The sequence below is a fragment of the Mustela nivalis genome (genome assembly GCF_964662115.1).
Source record: "Mustela nivalis genome assembly, chromosome: 6".
Lineage (NCBI taxonomy): Eukaryota > Metazoa > Chordata > Mammalia > Carnivora > Mustelidae > Mustela > Mustela nivalis.
The window spans coordinates 113,598,397-113,619,764 of record NC_139025.1 but is presented as its reverse complement, the minus strand read 5'-3'; the positions used below and the strand labels follow the sequence as shown (position 1 = coordinate 113,619,764).

Here is a 21,368-nt window from a genome sequence, read left to right as displayed (position 1 = left end):
GACCCCCACCCCCAGCCCAGCCCTGCCCTCTGCCCCAGCTCTGGGCCGCACCTCTGTGGTCCAGCTCATGGTGGTTCTTCTCGTCCTTCACAGTCAGGTGGGCCTGGCTGCCCAGGGCGCCGAGCGCCAGCAGCCCCGAGCTGCTCCCCGTCACCGGGGGGATCCCTGGAGGCTGCAGGCCTGATGGGTGGGGAGGCAACTGGACCGGGGGGCCATGCGTAGCGTGGGAGAGGTGCTGGGCCTGGAGCTGCTGTTGCTGCAATGAAGTGGGTGGTGAGCACAGCTGAGCGGGGACGGCGGGGGAGGCCGCTGGAGGGCGGGGAGGATGCCCTCCAAAACCCTTACCCACCCCCAGCTCATTCCACATGCTGTCTGGCTGAAGGAAGCCTGTTAACCGATGGCAGTTTAGGCACCAGACTTTTGTCTCCAAACTCTCCACCCATCCCCCCACCCCCGTTTTGGGACACAATTCCTCAGTGTCCATTTCCAAGCCCCAGATAAATAAAGCATGCATCTCAGGACCAAAGAATCATCGGGGCTCCCCCTCGGTTGAGGAGGGCCCATTTTTAAGCCAGCAGTCACACTTGCTCATGCTTGCATGCCTTCAAACATTCGCAGCCGGTGGTTCCCACCCTGAGCCCATATCCTGGGAAGCCTCCCTAATTCTCAGAACTCCAGGCTGGCTGGCTGAGCCAGGGCCAGGCCACAGAAGAAAACTCCCAAGATCAAGAGGACCTTGGGGCCAGTGGAATGAGAGCTGACGTTGCTGGACCTCAGAGTGGAGAACAGAGTGGAGACCAGAGTAACAGGAGTGGAGTCTGGAACTACATGGACCAGTATTCCAATCCTGGCTATGGTGCTTCCTAGCTGTATGACCTCAGGCAGCTGACTCATTAAGTGATCTCACAACAACAGCTAACAAGGGACCCCTACCCAGATTAGCCCCAGAATGTTCTCTTTCCCTGCCACACCCTACACCCTCTGGACAGCCAGGTCCTCTCCCCAGCAGCCACTACAAAATAGCCTTTATCTTACCATTCCTAACTTTGTGCCAAGAACCACAGGAATTGTGGGGTGTACTACACCCCCGCCAAATACCTCTGAGGAGTGGCCAAGGCCTTGGGTATGCTGACATCTTCTCCAGGAACACAAGAGAAGGGGACCGACATTTACTGAAAGCCCAAATGTACGCATGCCACTTTCCAAATATTCTCTCTGACGCTTCCGGCCCGGGTGGCAAAGGAGGGTTTGTGCCCATTTTACAGATGGCAAACTGACACTTAGGGGGCTGGAATGGGTGGCCAGTAATTAGCCGGGTCCAACCACTAGTAGGTGAGACCTGGATTCAAATCTGTCAACCATCGATCTTATCTAACGAGTGTCCCTAAAGAGAGCCCCCCCACCCCGCCATGACTCCTCAAGTCTGAAGAGCTTGGTGGGGGTGACAAGCTTGCCTACTGATGTAAACTTGGCTTTTGGGCCAGGCTGGCAGACAACACAGGGGGAACACAGGGGGAAAGTCTACAGTCTGGTGGGAGGTGAGGCTCTCAGAGGCAGGAAGTATTTGCAATTGGGGTGAAGGGCCCTGCTCTCCCACAACCACGACACAGCAAACTGCAAATCTGGCTCATCTGGAAGCCAATGGGGGAACCCCAGCCACCCCCACACTCCTGCCCCCAACTCAAAAGGGGAGGTGCTTTTTTATCAGCTCTGGGTCAAAGGCTGGGACCAGTGACCATTACTCAGAGCTGAAACATCTACTGTTGGATGATTCAGGGAAATTACTGGTGGGCACTGGTCCCTGATCCGGAACAAAACCCCAGCAGGGGGCCCCATGCAGAAACCCCACCCAACCCAGCCTGCACTCCGGCTCTTCCTGGAACACAGGAGCTTAGAGCAGAGCTCCCCTATTCTTTCTTTTCAAATAAATTATAATTGTTAGGTCTTATTACAAGAAAAAAAAAAAAAAACATGCAGTCAGAAGACACGTAAAATAAGTATGGATTAAAAAGTTATTCTTAAAAAATTACTCTTCAATCCCACGCTCTAGAAGATTCCACTGTTCCTCTCTCTAGAATTTTCCTTTATGAAAATCTACATATTGTAAATGTGTTCCTGAATCAATAGGCTCTTGCCAACCTCACCACAACTGCTACTACTACACAACTGGGTTTTAGTTGAAGACTATTCTGTACCAACCAACACATCCTTTCCAAGGGCTACCCATCACTCCTCGGTGCGGGCCAACCATCCAACTGCACCTACATGAGCGGCCTTCAAATGCGTCTCCGCCAGCAGCCCTGCGGTTTTAGACTGGTTGCTGGCAGGCCGTTTAATTCTGCCAGTGTTAACTATTTAGTAAAATCCCAGAAAGCAAGGAGTGGGGATTTAATCTACTTTTTCACAGGGCACAGCCAGTGAGATCGCTGCAGGGAGAGGGAGGAGAGGCGAGGGGAGGACAGGAGAAGGGCTTCTGGGAAGCAGCTGCATGCGTCCAAGGCTGGCTCCCTCCATGAACAATTCTTTTGCTAGAGAAAGAGCTGACTGCAGATTCCTGCCCAGGGAGAGACACAGCTGAGTAAGTCCAAATACCCCAATTCTTACCTTTCTGCGTAAGCTCTGTCCTCTTTACCCAACCTTTTCGGCTCCCGGCCCACTTTCAAATGCCTCCTCCTCCAGGAGCCCTCCCCACCAGCCTGGTCAGCACAGAGGTCTCCTTTCTGACACTGGGGCCACCAGACAGGCTAAGGCAGACGTGCAGCTCTACCCTTTATCAGCCCTGAGACCTTAGAGGAGTCAGTGGACCTCTCCGGGCCTCTGTTTTCTCCCTGTGCAAGGACCACACACGTGATACTACATATCAAGCAGAGCAAATGCGCAGTTCATGTTAGCAAAAGCTATGAATGGATCACAGCTATAACCATTTCCTTCATCTCTATGGGATGCTTGCCGACCTGTGAGTTTCAGGAAGACAGGACCTTGCTCTATCCATCCCAGCACCTCTAATGGTGCCTGGTTTGTTTGCTCAGTGTGCACTTGCTGGGTAAGTAAGTGATAATGTTGCAAAAGGCAGACATGGAGAGGCTGGAAAGTCAGGCCACACAGTGACTCTGTCTGAAAAGGGCCATCCACCTCCTAGATCCGCGCCTCCTCTCCGAGGCCCACTGAAATACAGCTAGAACAGTTCATGGGGACAAGGAGCTTCCGTGGAGCGTGTCCTGCTTCCTGGAAACGTGAACCCGTGAGCAAGCATCAGAAATCTGGAACAAAGGCTGTGGTAGCTGTTCGGAGAACAGAGGCTTTTCAAAGCTACTGCGCATCCAAGCCTGGGAGGGTGATTTCCTGCCACAGCGAGTTGGACATCAGTGTCCTCTTTGCAACAGAGGAAAGGAAATTTCCCTATACTTCTCATCTTCAAGTACAAAAGCACCCCCTGTGCAGCCAGAAAGTCCCCTGAGGTGTCCTTTGCCCAGTTTGAAGGCAGAGTTGGGAGTGGCCCTGCAGGCTTCAGGAAGTAAGGATGGAAGCCCTGGCCTCCAAGGCTTATCTCTTGGGGCGAGGGCAGATGCTAGCGCTTACTGGGCGTGGGTGGGGTGGGGTCTGCTCATCACAGTCTTGGTTGCAAAAAAGAGATTGAAACAAAAGTTTCTCCCCAGCAGGGCAGGGGTTGCTGGCTGGCAACGATGCACCTGCCTTGCCATTCCGTGTCACCGACCCAGCCCCTCCACAGGCAGACAGGGCAAGGCCAGCTGGCCTCAGGCTGCACTTCAATCCCCTATGGCCCGCCCTGACCTCAGAGGACTTTGTGCTGCAATACACTGCCGTGTGTGTGTGTGTGGGGGGGGGGGTGACAAGCGGGGAGACATGGAATTGAGTCCGCCATCCAAGAAGGGATGGAGCTCACCACTTCGCTTTAGCCTGTTTCCAGTTGCTACTACTTCCAATACCGGGATGGGAGAGGAAGTCACCAGCACCCCCCAACCACCACCAACCTCCAAATACCGGCTAAGTGCCTGGAACCAAGCCCGCTCTGGAGGACTCCTCCCTCCTGTAATATTTCACGCCAGAACACAAGCATGTCGAAGCAGGCGGCCCACGGGCCCTAAGTGTGTGCCTTTCTTCACGTGTGTCAAGTGCCAATGCCCTGGGCTCAGAAGCTAGGGCCGCTTACAGGAGAGGCTGACGGGGCTTCCTCCCCGAGTACGGGTAATTGGATTATGCACATCATGCTGTAATGCCTTTGCTGGCTGATTTAATGCTTCACTTCTCAGGTTCATGATTTGGGTTAAACTTAGTGAAGTTGTCCAAGCATTTCCAAAGCCCAGACCCACTAAGGATACCCACCAGAAGAAACCCAGAGGTCTGTCTGCATAAAATGGACACTTACGGCCTCCCCAGGATGTGGGGGAGCATCCCTGGGCCCTCCCTGTTCCTGCTACTTGCATGGCTGGGGGCCCCCCCACAGATCCGCACTGGACCGCGCTTCCGTGCTGAGATAGCTTTGAGAGCTCCCAACAATGCCTGCTATCCTATTTCGGAGATGGGGACTGGCTCGGGGAGGCAAGCACAGCCCGGACTGAGAGCCAGCACGCCCTCTCCCCTCCACGCCGCCGGCCTGAAAACAAACTGATACATTCTGAAGCATGCCCTTCGCTACCTTCTTCCTCCTGGAAAACTCAGTCAAGTGAATCCTGCCCATCTACATCCCGGAGTGAATGCAAAACCCTCAGGAAGGGCTTTAGAATACCGAGTGTCTGCGACAAGCTGTGATCTCCCTCTTCCTCCCCCTGACCCCCAGCCCCGCCCCATCAAATCAACACTTTAGAACATGTCTTCCCCTAATGAATCTCCAAGGGAATACAGACCAAACTGTCAGTGGGCGGATGGGGTAAAGGCCACGCCGCCCGTCAGGTTCAATGATCTTGGGCCAGCACAGAGCGATGGAAAAGGAGGATTCTGGAAATGGTTGCTAGGGCAGCTCACAGGGTCTATAATCGGCCTAGGGATGCCTTCCGCTAGATGCTGCTCCAGGGACAAGGCTCCCCATGCCCCGCCCCCATGCATAGGGACCTTGACTCTTTGAGGACCCCTGTCATAATAATGTGGATCCAAGACACAGGGCCCTAGCACAGTACGGGGTCGACAGTAACAGATCATTGGGCCCATGGGGAATACCTGAGTTCCCCAGAGAGGGGGTGTGCTGGGCCAGCAAGCCTGAGCTCCCCCCATCTGCCCCTTTGTCCCCCGCTCCCTTCACACCAGCCTGATGGCGGTTCCGAGTCTTCCACCCCAGGAGACCCTAGAAATACTCTACTTCGTGTGATAAATAAGCCAGGACAGGTGCCCACACCAGATACACTGCACTATGGAACCAAGACATGACCTCAGTCTCCTTCAACCCCATGCCCAAGACAGCCAGAAACACCCGACTGAAGCAGGCACACTCTAGGACACTTACCCAGCCCGCCTCCGTCTGGTCACAACTGGAGAAACTGAGGCCTGGAGGAACTCTGGATGGCCTTGCCCAAAGCCATCCTAGTTCCCGGACCAGGAGGCCAGACTACTTCTCCTTCTGGATGGGCAAATCCAACACCACCATGGGGTGAGGGGAGAAGCCACCAGTTGCTATTGAGAGCCTCCTGGGCCCGTCCCTGCACCGCACTTTACCAATGGGGCCAGAACCCCGGCCCTGAGGTGCACCCCCCGCCCCCCACCTCCACCCCACCTTCCCCGGTCAGCTCACAGCAGCCAGCCCCCTCGCCCCACTCCTCCCAGGGAGCAGAGCCGCCCCTTCTTCCCAGAGTGCAGTCAGGCCCGGCTCCCCGGTGCGAGCAGGCCTCAGCTGTCCGTAATTTCTGCCTTGTGAGGCTCTGTCAGGCGCGGCGATGAGACGGCCTCCTGCTTAATGACAGGCCGACGGCTGCATTCACTCAGAGCCGGAGAAGCAATTACCTTGGAAATGGGGGTCACAGGCCCCACTCGTTGGCTTTAATTGAATTCCAATATCTGCCTCAAGCTGCCTTGACCTAACTTGTAGCTTCCTAAATACTACTTAAAGGAAGTGGAGCTAATCCAAGCTGCACTTCCTCCCCAATCTCACTCTTTTCTTAGAATTTAGAAAAAAGTTATTTTCATAAGAGGATTTTAATTCCAAAGAGGGAGGCAGGAGTGGGAGAGGGGGCACCTACCGGGGCCACTGCACAGGCGGGAGGGCTTGGCCTGGAAAGGGGACTGGGACGAGGACCTGGAAGAGGAGGAATTTCGGAGGACAGAACCCACGGCGCACTTCCCGCCCTGGGGCCTCTTTCCACCGCTGCTGGAGAGCCACCAAACCACCACCACGCCAGCCAGCCGTGAACTGGTCCTTGAGACCAAGGCCCCCAGGGGCTGCAGGCGGGCTGACCAGTGAGTGGAGCAGGGAGGGAGCCCAGGGCTGGGAGTCAGCCCTCAGGCCTCTGGCTGACTTTGTGCCCATCCTCGAATCACTGCCCCTCTGTGAAATATGGGCATTGGCAAGATCCGTGAACCAGGGAGGCCCCACCCCTCAGGGACATTTGGCTGACATCTGGAGACATTTTTGGGTTCCAGTGGCATCCAGTGGGTAGAAGCCAGCATTGCTGCTAGACATCCTACATCCTACAGTGCACAGAACAGGCCCCACAACAAAGCATCCGGCCCCAAACTTGACAGTGTCAAGGCTGAAGAGGCTCAGGCTGGCTGATCTCAGGGACAATAAACTTTACGAAAGCACAGTTTCCCCATCAGGGTGCCGCCTCCCAGCCTAATGGCTAAAGGCACAAACCACTTACTCACAGTCCTCTTTCTGGACTCTGCTCTGCTCCCCCCAAACATTGCCAGGCTTTGGACCAGGCGAATGCTCCCATGCCCTCTCGCGGCAGCGTTCAGCGGCCACCACGGGGCTGAGACCAGGACAGAAACTGGTCACCGTCACAGGTCCCCACAGCAGGACAAGAGAGCAGCAGAAGCCACCAGCATCCCTCTGTTCCTCTGCCCCCAGCCTCCCTGCACATGTGGCCCCAGAAGATGGTCCACTCCCTCCTTGAACAGATGCAGAAACTGAGGCCTGGGAAGAGACAGAACCTGCCGAGGTCATACAGGAAAGAACCGTAACTAGAATGTATGTTTCGGGGTTTCTGCCCCAGACCGAAAACCTAAGAGTTATTCTTTATCCCACCAAGCAGAACATTCTGGGACTATCGGGTCCACCTTGAAATCATGACCTCACACAAGAACAAAAGAGAAATGAGGACCAAGCAGGGTCCCAGAAGTCAGTCATTTGGGCCACTGCTTCACAAAAATCTGGAAAACTTCAGAAACACACATTCCCAGCCCCACCCCCAGACCCATGGAAAAGAGCTCCAGGGTGCGTGTCCTGGAGTTTGTATCGCTCAGAAGCCCCCTGACCCTCTTTCACTTTAGGGACAAAAGGTGGAGGAAACACCTGAGGCTAAGAGTTTTGCTCAGAGGGACATGCAAAAACTGTTTGTCCTCAGCTGCTTCTCTTAAATATCCCTAGCCTCACACCAAAGCAGGAGAGAGATGCTCTGTGAATCCACGAAATGCATTCAAGATGCAAGCCAGAAAGGGGTCCAGAAGAGGAGAGATCCGGCTTCCTTCTTCCACGGAGGGGTCCAACCAGAAGTGGACCTCACAAAGCGGTCTTGGGTATTTTTCCCACTCCCGGTGAGACAGGACTCCCAGAATATCCCGGCTGGAATTCACAAGGGCGCACCAATCACACAGTCAGGCAGCTCAGTGCATGGCACAGGAAGGCCCCAACCCAAATTCCACAGCACATTTCAGATCCACAGTACAACAGAGATAATTCTGATCTCAGCTGGCCAAAGAAGGGCAGACCTTTGCCAGAGAGGGGGACACAGGGCAGACAGGGCCCCCCGGGGAGGCCCTGAGGAGCAGCTAGGTCTGACGGTTATCTCAGAGCCTGCCCCCCCAACCACGGGGTGAGGGGACACCAAAAGCTGGGGGAGGTTAGGGCTGGAGAGTTTAGAGGTGGATTTGAGGCATGTCAAACAAGCCGTCCACTTGGGGAGATCATGGGGTGAGAGCCCCAGATGGGTCTAAGCCATGGGAAGCTGAAGCCCTGGGCCCGCCATCCTTTGAGGCCAGCTAAGGTCAGGGTCGATCTCTGGTTATGGTAAATGAAAGGAATAAAAGGGCTATACACACGGTGAGAGGCAGATTGGGGAGTCCACGTACCCCGATGATGGCGTTTAGCTCCGTCATGGTGACCTGCTTGGCACGCTCCACCGCCTGGGCCACCTGCTGCTGGTGCTGGAGGGAACAGGGAGGGGTGAGCTGCACTGTCTTCCCGACCGAAGGGGGCACCGGGGACCGTTGGGGCCAGGCAGGGACGGGGCCCCCACATGAGGCAGAGGAGGCCCCTGAAACAGGTGGGGCCTTTCTACCTTCTGTTTTTAAACACTTTTCAAAGAGCGCGTGTTCAAGCCCCACTTCCCGCACATTGTTTTAAGTTTCAACAGAAATGAGCCCAAACATGCCCGTCAGTCACCCGTCTCCTCTCACCACACGTACAAAAAAAAGTCCTTCCGCGCCTTCAAATGGGAGCCGAGTGGGAGAGGCTAGCCCCCATTAATGTTCTAAATGCGGGAACAGCATCGTCACATAGAAGGGTGTTCCCATGTTTTAGGAGACGCAGCTAGAGTGCGTGCCGAGTCAGGAGAGTGGCACTCTACAGTCAAGGAGTTCAGAAGTGAGGTATGTGATTTTACAGATATACAATCCCTAGCCACGTAAAGAGGAAAACGAAGATGTGTCTGGAGAGAGAGAAAGAAAAAAGTGGCATGGTGAACCCTTAAATCAAGCAGGGACTGGGAATGGTCACAATGGGTCCATGCGGGTTCATCAAGAGTAATAAATACAATGCTCTGGGGCGGGATGTTGGGAACAGCTCTGGACCTTCCACCCGTGGGCTGCTGTGAACCTAAAACCACTCTGAAAAATACATATTTTTTTTGGTGCATTCATTCCCTTCGGCCTTGGGGTAACATCCGCTTCATGTGCACCTGTCTCCCCTACTGGGCTGTGAGCTCTAGGACATCAGTGGGTCGTGTTTTGGACGCCATCATTTATGGGTTGCTGCTCTGACTCAAGAAACCTAGAATTCTGGAAGGGAGCTGGCGGGGTGGCTGGGGCCTGCCCCAGCTGGAGTGAGCTATGCTGGAAAGACAGCTCACCTGTCTGACCTGCCCCAAGGGGACTCCTTGGAGACGCTTCCCTTGTCTCACCCATTAGCCCCGTCCAGGCCTCAGGTGGCGGTCTCTTGGAAGGCATGCTTAGAAGGTAATATGACTGACTGATCATGCCTCCAGGGAGGACCCTCTGTCCTAGGGGCTGGAGTCCCCCTTGGGTACGCATTCCCTTTATAGCGTGTGCCCCTTCGCACTATGTGGCCAGGCGTCTTGCTCCTAGATGTTTTCAGGTGTTGGAGATGGGACAGAGAGATGCAGAGGCATTTAGGAATGCCCATTTGGATGGGGGGGGGGCGGGAGGCAAAGAGGGCACCCACTGCCCATTGCTAGTCCCATCACAGGCTGGGATCCTCCTCCTTAGTCTCAGGAAGTGGCAGAGAACCAACCAGTTCTACCAGAAGAACGAGCAAACACTCCCTCTGATGTGCTGGAGTATTTTCTCTAAAACCCCAGGTTGCTAACTTCAGTCCCTATGAACGAATAGGGGCTGGGGCTCCAGGGGGACCCAGGCGACACCGGGAGGCATTGCACTCAAAAGACGAGAAAGATGCAGAGCAAAGGTCTTACCTCTTGTGACAGAAAAGGCATGATCTGTGCTAAAATCGTGTTCAATCTCTTCGCAATCTCTGTCTGCAAAAGAAGAGAGACGGTGTGAAGTACAAGCAGATACATCGAGTTGCCGAAATGTTGCACAGGGGTCAATGCACACTCCCCTGAAGCCACAGACCCCCCCATCAGGCCCCCTGCCAGGAGACCTTGCTGAATCCGTGGCCCTCCCCCAGCCGGGCTGCCTGGGCTTTGGGGAGCTCCAATTTCCTCAGAGGGGAGTCTACATGTGTGGCTCACACCAGAGAATCTGCCAGCTCTGGATGGAAGCCCTAATTAAAAACAAATACAAATAAATAAATAAAACAAGAACCACTTCCACCCCCCGGTGCCCTCCGCCGTACACCCCAGTAAAACCTATTATCCGAGTTCAGCGCACAGTGGTGAGGACTTGGTTATGCCCAATGGCAACAGCTAGACAGGTTGTCCAGCTCAGATGAAGCAGGTGACCGGAAGTCCCCAGGGCCACAGGTGCCTTCGAGGGCCTCCTTCAGCCCACTCCACTCCTCTCTCGGCCTCTCCCCGACCAGACAGATCCCTCCCCCATGCAGCCTGAAATCCTACCATGAGTGCCTCCCCATCTTAAGGTTACAACACTGCCTTCTTGTAGCAGCTGCTCATGGGTAAGTCGTTGGAACCCCAATCCTTCCTAGAAGTAGATCGTGAGCTGAGCCCTTCTCTGCTCCACCCCCATCATGCCAGCCAAGATCATATTTAGGTAAGTACCAACTGCTTCTCCCACTCCTGTCCTATGTGAACCCCCGATCTCAGATCCAGAGTGGTTTGGGAAAAAAAAAAAAAAAAAAATAGAGCCCAATGGTTAACTTTGTCCAGACAGGAAGGAATAGCCTGACAGACAGGGCTCAGGACAGACTGCCTTCCTCAGCTCCTGCTGAATCCCGAGGCCCCCAGGACCGGGGTCCCAGCGCAGGCTTCAAAGCTCTCATCAGCACACAGCAATCTTCCAGAAACAAAACCATGACAACAGCCTTTAAAAATCTCTGATCATCTGCATGTCAAATGGCTCTCAATGAGAAATCCGGTGCACTTAAAATAAAAACAACACTGTCTGAAGGCTTACAAACAGAGTACGGACCTTGGGAGAATTCCTGGGGCTAGCACCCCCCACCTCTCTCTAGCCCCCCGCCACTAAGGAGGACCTGTCTGGTTGGGGAAGTGCCAAGAGAGGGAATGGGCTAGGGTGGCCCTACATCCTGGGGCTGCCGGCCACAGCAGGCAGGTTCCAACACGGGGACAGTCTGTCTACCCCATGGGGGAGTCCTGGGTGGGGTCCAGGGACTGGTCCTCTCCTGGAACACTCCGATCCTCAGGACAGGGCCAGAGTTGCCCACTGTGGGCATCTGGGGTGGAACAATTCTTTGTTACAAAGGACCGAATGACCCACTGAATCCAGTAATGGGTCCCACTTCCAAATTCCAGGGTGGAGAGAGAGCGTTCCCCTAGCTATGCCCTCTGGGCCTTACCACCCCATTTGCCGTTTGGGTACGCTCCAGTAAGGACACTGGACACCAGGGCTTCTCTGCCTCACTGCTGTTGACATTGAGGCCAGATACTTCTTTGCTGTACGGAGCTGTTCTGTGCACCATCTCTGGGCTTGACCCACTAGATACCCATCATTTATATTGTAAGGAATCTAGGAAGATGACTAAGTAATTACTGTATAAATTATTAATCTAAGTAAGTGGGAAGAGTTCTTCTCTCAAACAGTATCTTCTCTTCCAAACAGGATCCTTCCTCATTTCTGTTCCTCCCTCTCTTGATTGACAGTGGGGAAGGGGAAGGAAACAGGATCAAGGTTGTATCTGGCAGGAGTTCTAGAACAATCCCCTACACCTCAGTCCAAAATTGCAAAGGGTAACACGGTCCTTCAACTGTCAGATGTTCATGTGCCCCATCAGAACAGAAGGACGTATCAAAAACGGGAAACAGACATAAATTAGACCACCCAGGCTCACTGGTCCAAAGGCCTCTTACCACCAACAACCAGCACAGCAGTGCCCGGCACACAGTAGGTGTATAGTATCACTAGCCACCCTGCACTGATTTTCCAAGGCCCCCCTGGGTGCAGATCTGGGCCTGGCCCATGGTGGGCGACATCTGTGGCCAGGGTGGCAGTGGACGGAATGCTGACGTACATACAAGTGGGAGGCGGGGCAGACAGGCACCCTTCACCAACAGGGTGAGGCATGGCCATCCCCATGGGTCTCTGGCTGCTGCCCTCCCAAACCCTGAGCCAGGAAGGCGGGCAGCAGGCAGGATCTGAACCTTCCCAGTTACTCTGGCCTACACAGCAGCTCCAGCTCTCACACAACCTCTGGGGCAGGTGGTTATAAATGGGCTCCCATCTGTTGCTTACTTCCACTAGCAAATAGGTCAAGTGTCAGTCAGGGTCTTGGAAGTTCCAGGCAAAATATGAAAAGGAGCTGGACTTCCCCTTCCCCATACCCTTTAGCCAACATGTGGCCACAGCTTCTGTCCAGGTGGGATCTTCCTGCAGGGTGTGGTCGGGAGTCCAGCATCTTCCAGTTATAAGGAAAAGGGACCTGCTGAGATTTCCTGTAGCTGTGCCCAGCTCCAGCCTTGGCCTCCCAGGCCACCAGGTGGCTCTGAGCAAGTTCCCAGTGTCACCCTTCCACCCCCACTAGAAGCAGTTCCTGCCTCCTTCGCCCACCTCCCAAGACCACAAACATCAGAACCGCTCCACACAGACAGGGAACCTTCTGGAGCCCTGGGATACGGGCATTCGGGCCCTTTCCTGAGCCCAAATTCCAGGAAGGCCTAACTGCATAAGACAGAATGAAACAGGGTTGGGAAGTGAGCAGAGAGTGGGTGGGTTGGGGTAGAGGAAGCATACTTGGCCAGTGTTTATAGTAAACTAGGGCTTCCCTGTCTCTGGGTCCGGGCCTGGGGTGGGCTTTCCACACCCATTCAGTCCCTCCCAGCTGTCACTGCAGGGTGATTCCCCTGCCTTGGGAGTGACACTCCCCTGCTGGCCTCCCCAAACAGCAGAAGCAGGGAGTAAACCTTACCCATCTCTCTGTGACTGTGTGTGGAATGGGCTCCGCACACCAGTGCACGAAGAATGGACGGGACTATCCCCCTCAAGGACTTTTCCTTAACACTGATTTTTTGGAGGGTGGTGATCCCAGAGGGGAAGCTCCTAAAAATGTAAGCTGGACAGACAGAGCCACTCTTCACAACAACAACCATCATGACCGTTACCATGCACCACCCCAGCTGCCCCCAAGCACTTCCCACATGAGAGCTCCTAACACCCTCCAGGGAAGGCCCTTCCAATGAGCAGCTCCACGTTTCAGATGGGGAAACTGAGGCCCGCCCAGCAATGAAGCAACCACACTAAACAACTTCCTACCAAGAAGCCCGATTTGGACATTTTGAGAGAGCTTGGAGAAGTAATTTTGAAAGAAAAACTACTGTCAGGGTTAATCATTGACAGCATTTCCGATTAGAACAGCTGTTAAAACAGCATTTGGTCCAACACAAATAAGCCCTAAACATTCAGTTCCAAGAAAGGGGGGAAAAGAAATTAAGACATGTGACTTCCACAATTAGGACAGGTCACAAATCACAAACTGGAACCAGACCACACACTGGAAAACTCCTCCTGGCAACCCAGGGCACCATGTTATCAATAAGGCAGCTGCATGTGGTCCACATGGGTCGCCCAAAGCCATCGCCTTTGAGTGAGGTCCCTCAGATGCGGACCTAGGAGAAGGTAGGTGCCGGAGGCGGGGAGACCGCTGCCTTTGGAAAGAGGCGTTTGGGGAGGCGGGCACAGACTTTGAATGTTTCTTTTCAAGTGTGGTTCAAAGAAGGCAGCTTGGCTGGTGGGAAAACACTGCTCCTTAGAAGGAGCTAATCTAGCAGACACAGACAGAAGCAGCTCGGAGACATGTGCCCAGAGACCCTGCGAGATTCAGAATCTGTGCTCCCAACTGGGCACAAGGAGTAACATCTGCCCAGCGTCTCCGGTGAAATGGTTAGGCTAATAAATGATGAAAAACAAGATGGGGCGGGGGGCAAGTGACTTTCCCGAGGAGCAATCTGCTCAGTGCGCCTGCCTAGCTCCTGGGCACGCCGTGATCGTCTCAGGAAAGCAGGACCTGCAACCATCTTGCTGGAAACAGAGGGTCCTTCAGCACCCCCAGGCCCTGCCTCTCCTCCCATCACGCTCCAGCCACAGCCCCCAGACCCAGGACGCCAAAAGACGCCAGCCTCAATCTGGTCTTGGTTCTCACCCCCCAGTCTCCTGCTCCTGGGCTTCCACAGCCGGCCAGGCTTTGGCCGCACCCTCCATCTTTCTTTTTCTTGAAAATGTAGCTGACATGCTCAACCTAGTCCACAGCCCCCTCCCTGCACCCAACAGTCTCCCTGCTATTTATTTCAAACTGCCCTGTTGTCTGTCCCGCCGGCTTTGGGGAATACATACATCATTGTAACCTCAGCTCCATAAAAACAAGGTGAGGAAGAACCCTGGCACTTTAAAGAGCATGTTATGACCCACAGCCATGAAGAAGCAAGCTGGCTCCCACCCCCCAAACCCCAGCCCTGCCTCCATCTAGCTGTGTGGCTTTGGGCAAATCACTACCCTCCTCCGGGGTCCCACTGCATTGTCTGCGACACAGGGCGGCAGAGAGGTAACTTGGAAGATCCGGGAGTTGTCCCTGCGTCTCAGCCTGCTAACGGTTCCTGAAGGGCGCTGTGACATGTCCTTCCTCAATACAGCGTAGGAATCGAGAGCACGGCAAGAATTTAAAGGGTGATGAGGAAGGCGAGAGAGGCACTTCACGATGTGGCTGGGCTGCTGCTGCCTGGAGTTCAGTCCCCAGGACCAGGCTTCATAGCACAGAGGGGTCGACAGCAGCGACACGCCATCTGTCAGTCCCGAGCAGCCCCGGTAGGAAGGGCTCATCCTGCTCGCCCGGGACCTTCTCCTCCAGAAACATGCATGTTTGGGGTGGGGGGTGGGACTCCACGGTTCTTGGATTTTAATCAGGTATTACCAGGTTCTCTGACTGAAGCTCTGGGGTATTCCAGATGAGTCTGCTTCATCTCAAATTAAACTGAGAGGGGCACGAGGGGTGGGAGGCGGCGGCCGCGGCAGCCGGGTGCCATAACCACGAAGCAATCAAATGTTCAAAGATTCTGGAACAATGTGCCTGAGTGTTTTTAACTTAAAATATCCCATCGCATGTCCCAGACAATTCTAAATTGATAGGCCCTCAATTATTGGACTAGACCATGAAATTCCTTGCCAGGCAGTTTCTCCCCAGTCAGGGCTTAGACAACTCTGAAAGAAAGCAAGTGGCTGTTTTATCACCAGCGGGAGGGAAGTCCAGGGACAAAGTGGGGTGACACCTCCAGGAAACACCAGGACGGGGTTCCCCAGCCCTGCTCCAGCCCCGCCACAGGCTCTATGGGAAAGGAGCATCCAGGGTCTTAAAGAAGGGGGCAAATAAATGATCCACTCAGCAGCCCAGGGAGATAATGGCCCCTGCTTCTGGAGGGGCCGGGAGGGTTTCCATCACGAATCACTCAATGATAGGTGAGCCTCCATAAAGGCCCTTTTAGCACTGACATATTGATCAAATTATATATAACTACAATGCCATTAAATATTTATGCCTTCTGTGGAAGCCTGCTGAATTCTTTATGCCAGGAGGGCTGGATATAAGAAAAGGCCCAGCCCCGTGTGACCCTGAGGATCTGCCTCCTGAGGGAGGGAACGGGACAGGACACTGGCTGTGGCCAGCCTGGACCTGGCACTTGGCGATAGCCCCCATGCCCCTCACGCAGGTAAGGATGGCAAGGAACATTCGACACACTTGCCCCCACCCAGCTAAGACAGATGAAAGGCAAGAGACTCCAGGGTGCCCGGCTTGGGACATGACCCTCCACGTGCCACCCTGGACGGAATCCCACCTTCCCTTCCTCTGTCTACCAGAAATCTCTGGCACTTTCTTCCAAGAGTCTAGGGAGTAAGGGAACTGGGAATGGTGAAGTCAAGCAAGGAAGGGGAAAGAGCTTGTGGGGAGAGGGGCGGGAGAAGAGGCATCTAGGCCACTGACCCCAGAAGAGTTGGCAAGGCAAAGTCCCAGGTCTGTCCGGTACTCAGGCCTCAGTTCCCACTGCATGAAAGAGGCAGATCGGGGTGCAGTAGTCATCAGAGCTCTCAAAAATGAATTAGGTGTGTGTGAGAGCGAACATCCTGTCCTTAGGAGCATTCAATGGCCACCTAACAGGGACAAGGGTTAGACACCACTCCCTGGGAGGGAACTGGGCTGAGGTGACAGCCCAGTCCCTCCCTGGCTCTCAGACTCCACGACTTTCATTTCTCAGACTCTCAATTTCCATCCACCGGGTTTCCTGTTAACAAGATCCAATAATCTTTAAATATTTGTTCACTTTAATTTCTTGGTTCCCAAACACATTAAACTCTGCTTGCTTCCCACCCCCACTCCAGGGGATGGCCCTCAAAGAGCTTGCTTGTGTAGACAGAACAGGGAAAGCCTTTGCCGATTAGACCTTCCCCCAACACCGCCCATTCATTCCAGGCGCCACCAACCGCCACCCCCCATCCCTAGAGCCCTGGTCCCCTCCCTCCCCTCAGATAACCCTCTGCCTCCCTCCCCCACCTTCCCAGACTCCATTGGCCAACTCCTGCCAGGAGGAAAAATTCTCAATTCATCCCTGTGGGGTTGCCATGGCAACCCCCAGCCACCTAATCCCCCCTTGGAACATTATGCAAATCTCCCTTTGCCCCTCAACAGGCTGTAAAAGTCACATTACCCTTGCAGAGGCAGCTCGTTAAATTTTGGGGGTCTCCCCGTAAGGTCAGCACTACAAATGGAACATTGGCTAGGACTTTGTAAGGACAGAGGCTCACGGGGAAATCCGGGTGGCAGGAAAGGAAAATGAGGTGTCGGGGGAGGGGACAGGTGGACTGTGGGCAGACACAGAGCCCCATTCTAGCCACCCACCACCAAGTTCACAGCCAATAAGCAAGACCATCCCTCTTAGACTGAAAGGGTCTCTCCCCCCAGACAAGGATGGCAGGATCACAGGCCGAAAAGATCAAGATGGTTACTTAGAAATTTGTTCATGGGTCAGATGGGACCGCCTCCCAAACCTCCACCCCTGCATTCAACATCTCGGTTCACAGACAAGGAAAGCTGGGCCCAGAGAAGGCAAGAAACTGCCCTAAGTCACAAAGCTAGACAGTGGCAACCAACTCTCCCAGCTCTCCAGCCAGACTTCTTCCCCTGACACCAAGGGTTCACACCTGGGGAGTGATTTTGCCTCCCAAGGGACCCTTGGCGATGTCTAGAGAACAGTTAAGGGTGTCACAAGGAGAGCAGTGCTCCTGAGAACTAGTGGGCGGAGGCCAGAGGTGCTGCTAACCTTGGGGAACACAGGACAGCCTCACGGCAAAGAATTATCCAGCTTCACATGTCAATAATGCCCATACTGAGACAGCCCAATCTGTGCACGGGGGGCCCCAAAACCTACCCAATTCTTCAAGGCCTTGTCTGGGGTCTTTCCAGGCCCAGAATCTAAGTCCTGAAGCACATTCAGGTGCGTGTCCTGAAGGCAGCCATGTGGGGAGACCATGCCTTGATATGGCCTGGGAGACAAGCGGTCCGGCCAGGAGTGAAACAGACTGAGTTTCTGGTTCTGAACCTGCTCCCGGTCTACTGGGAACCACGAGCCAGTGCCTGACCCTCTGCAGACATCTGTGCTCACGGCTGCATGCAGGGCCAGCCAGCTGCACATGGCAGGGTTCTAGGAAGCCCCAAGGATCTCAGCCTCACACTTGGAGGTCTTCGCAACTTGTGGCACTACGTCCTGCTGAGAGAGGACACTGCCGAGGCCTTCCTACACGCTGGGGACTGTGCGAAACAGTCACTGTATATCCATCACACGACACACACTCCTCCTAGCGCTGCCTGTAACTGAGGGGTCAGACAGAGGAGGTGGGGCTAGTGGTTACTTAAAAATTTGTAACTAACTAAGTCGTTAGTTACGACTCCATGTCAAACTCAGTTCCTCAGGCATGGTAGCCATATCTCGGTTGGCACTGTTCTGGCAGGCAGGGGTTCCCATTCTCCCCCCAATACGAACTGAAGTTCACAGAGGTCCCATGGTCAGCCCCAGGTCACATGGCCAGGGGGTCTTGATGGGGGACTCAAATCCAAGGCTGTCTGACTCCTACGCCTGTTGCTTTGCCACCAGGACTGACCACCTCCTGGCAGCTGGTGCTCAGCACAGGACTGCCAGGACACCCCTCTGAACACCAGTGGCTTCTGATGGACAAACTCGGAATTCAGCACCGGCACAAAGATGTCAGGAGAAAGTCTTAACAGGGACAGGCACCAGTCCCCACTGCGGAGCCTGGGCAGGGGGAAAATGAGGGAACGTCAAGTAGAGGAGGTCCCTGTGGAAATGTGGTCTGACACAGGTGAGAGAACAGAGAAACTCAAACAGTGTGAGAGAGAATGGTATCTAGAAAGCACTGTACCCACTCCCTTTAAGTAGTCCCTACAGGCTGTATACTGCGCACGAGAGGCTGGCATCAAGCCAACACTAAGAGGACTCCAGCAGGAGCAGACCTGCTCTCCAAGGGCCTCAGGGTTGAGGAGGGTGGGACACAGGACACTGGGGGGCAACACCAACCACCAACCTCAACCGCTCTGTTAGGATTTCTGCCCTGAGGCAAAGCCAGGTAAGTACTGGACTGCTGCCCTCTCCAGGAGTGAGGGGGCTCGGAGGAAGGCACGGCTTCCAGGTAAAGCAACGGGGAAGGGTTTAAGGAGATGCTAAAGCTCCTTTGGGCCCATCAGTCCTGGCCCACTCACGGCCTCCACCTGCTGGGTCTCGTGCTCACTCTGTTCCCATAGGCCACCGAGCCCCTCGCTCCAGACCACTTGGGACCACCTATGCTCCGGGGCTCGCCAAGTCTGCCCTACCTCTTCCTGCACAGGAAGTTGGAGACTTCCTGCCCCCCACCCTAGACCAAGGACTGACTCCCATCCTTCACCCACTGGTCTCCCCCAGACTGCCCGGCTCTTCCTAGCAGAAATTGCCACCGGTTCACCAAGCATACCCTTGACCCGACAATCAGTTTGACACTCGGGGTCCGGACGGACCTGTTGAGGGCTCTCCCTAGGCAAGTATTTGGGTACCGGGTAGAAGGCCTCCTCCCTCCTCCTCCAACCTTCCGGTCAGAGACTAGCTGGGTGGTGTAGGAGTCCAGAACCAAAGCCTTCACAACCAACCAGGAGGAGACCCCTTCCCTGCCCCTCCCCTGTCCCCAAGGCGCTCCTGGCACCCCCAGTGCTGCAGGACTGTGGGAAGGACTCTTGCTCGTTTGAGTCTCCTTGCAAGGGAAGATGTCACTTTTGGGGGCAAACAAAAAAGGAACTTCTACCACTGGGCTAGACTAGATGTCGTTCCGTTTTTTAAAAGAATGACAATAACAACAACAAACAGTTGAAGCGTGTGAACAGTGCTCAGCAAGGATTTAAAGGGCAGTAGGATAAGGCTGTGGCACATGGAACTCCCCGGCCAAAGAGATGTCCAAGGCAGGCCAGGCACAGTTTACCAATTTACCTCCGAGCCACTGACTCTCGCCTTCCTGCTACTCGGTTCCTTCTCGGAATCCCAATTCAGCATGTTTTCTCTTCCTCATTCCTTCCTCCCCCATCTCTGCTTTATCATCTTCTTCCCCACTATCTCTTTCCTCACCACCTCCTATCTTCCCTTTGTACAACTGAACTGCCCACAGACCAAGACAAAACACAAAAACAAGACAAAACCCTTAAACTGTATTAAAGACGCATTAACACAAAAGCTCAACAGGACACTTTCATGCTTCTTTTCTCCAATCACAACTTTGCAGCCAACAGATCTCTCTTAGAAGCTGGAGAAAACCTATATCCTTCCCAGAAAGTCCATAATGCTCTACAGAGTCAGGGGAGAACCTCAAACTAGAATGTTGCCCTCCACGAGTCCCCGCAAAACTTACATTGTGCACCCAGTATGGGCCCAGAATCATGCAGGGCTCAGGAGCCCCAATGAATACAAAATGGTCCTACCCCTCAGGGAACTCACAAAGACAGCATTCCACACACACACATACACCCCCCGCCCCGCCAGTCCCTGCTGCCCCATCCAGTTATGAACACAGCCCTCTAGTGCCCCGAATATACCCAGGTCCTCACACCCCATACTCTGATGCTCTCCTCTTGGTGTGTGTTTGTCCTGCTCCCGAATGCCTCTTATCTGGGGTCTCTAAGATGAAAAGGTCTACTCTGCTTTGCAAATGACCAAGTGCAACAGAAATACCAAGAGTCAACAGTATCACAATATTTGGAAGATCACAACGTTCAAACTCTCAGTCCTCCACAAACGCCCTCGGCTGGAATTACTTGGTAGTGGTGGTGGCAAGCTGCTGCAGGACCCCAGGCCCCTGGTGGTGTCACTCACATGGTGGGTGAAAGGAGGACGCCCCTTTGGACACACACGCCAAGCCCATCCACACACAGTCCTGGCCTTTGCCACAGCCGGACTCCAGGCCCCACCCCTGGGAACCTGGTTCTTTCTTCACCCGCCAAGGATGCCACTGGTGAAGGGGAGCTTTGGGGTGAGGGGGATTTCAGCCCAAAGGGCTGAGTGGCATCTTCACAGTTATGAAGTTGGCTGGGGTGGAGAGGAGGGAGATTTTGTTCTCAGGCAAAATCCCCAGGGCTGAGAAGATGGGACCCCTGGTTAAGCCCCCAAGCCCTGCAATGAACCTCCACTTAAGAGCGAGTCCCTGCCCTACGGACCTTCGAGCTTTCTAGAGGGGCCTCTGCACAATGAACAGCCTCCCAGAATCTGATTTGAAAGGGGCCAAGGCCTCCACGGTCCCTGATGTGCTTCTCCAATGAGTGGAGCCTGCCCCCACAGAGGTTCCCCCCCCCAATCCTAGGGACACAGAGGGCCCCTTGGAAGCCTAACCCCACCTCCTGAGGCTGTGACATCCTTAGCCAACAAAAGAACTCCATATCCACACACAGGGGAGAACAGCCCTTCCGAAAAAACCTCCTTCCCCAAGTTTCTCCTCAGCCCCCAACCTGAGGGGGAACATGCCGTGTGAAAGGCGAGAGAGAGGAAAGAAAAAGCCAGGGGACAGGAGAGGCGTGCGAAGAGGAGCCAGCATCTTGGCCCGGAGTCTGCGAGAGCATTTGTTGAAAACAAGATATTGTCCCTTGAAGCATATAAAAACAAGGCCCTCGAGCACGCAGTTCTCACTCTGGTACACAATTATGGGTGCTTTCAGCTGTCTAGCACTACTTCAAGTGCTCTCTTAAACCAGACTGTCAATGGCATGTTGAAAGCTATTTCGCTGGCTGCTATCATTAATAGCAAAGTGGAGAGAGCCGGCTGATGAGAATTAAATATGGGGGAGGGGCGGGTCAGAACCAGTCA

At 54.3% G+C, this 21,368-nt stretch overlaps 1 protein-coding gene across 16 annotated transcripts in view; it reads right to left on the bottom strand.

Annotated features, from left to right (window-relative positions):
* Window positions 1-21,368, bottom strand: part of TLE3 (TLE family member 3, transcriptional corepressor) — a 48,544-nt gene that overhangs the window by 16,015 nt on the left and 11,161 nt on the right. For 4 of the 16 annotated variants that reach the window (XM_082736548.1, XM_082736547.1, XM_082736545.1 and 1 more), the window contains 3 exons: window positions 9,819-9,881; window positions 8,239-8,313; window positions 47-256 (listed from right to left, as the gene is read on the bottom strand). In XM_082736548.1, coding sequence (XP_082592674.1) covers window positions 47-256; window positions 8,239-8,313; window positions 9,819-9,881 — 348 coding nt within the window. Of the gene's footprint in view, window positions 1-46; window positions 257-8,208; window positions 8,314-9,818; window positions 9,882-21,368 lie in introns of all 16 variants that reach the window. The other 12 variants (XM_082736556.1, XM_082736552.1, XM_082736550.1 and 9 more) reach the window with 3 other exon arrangements.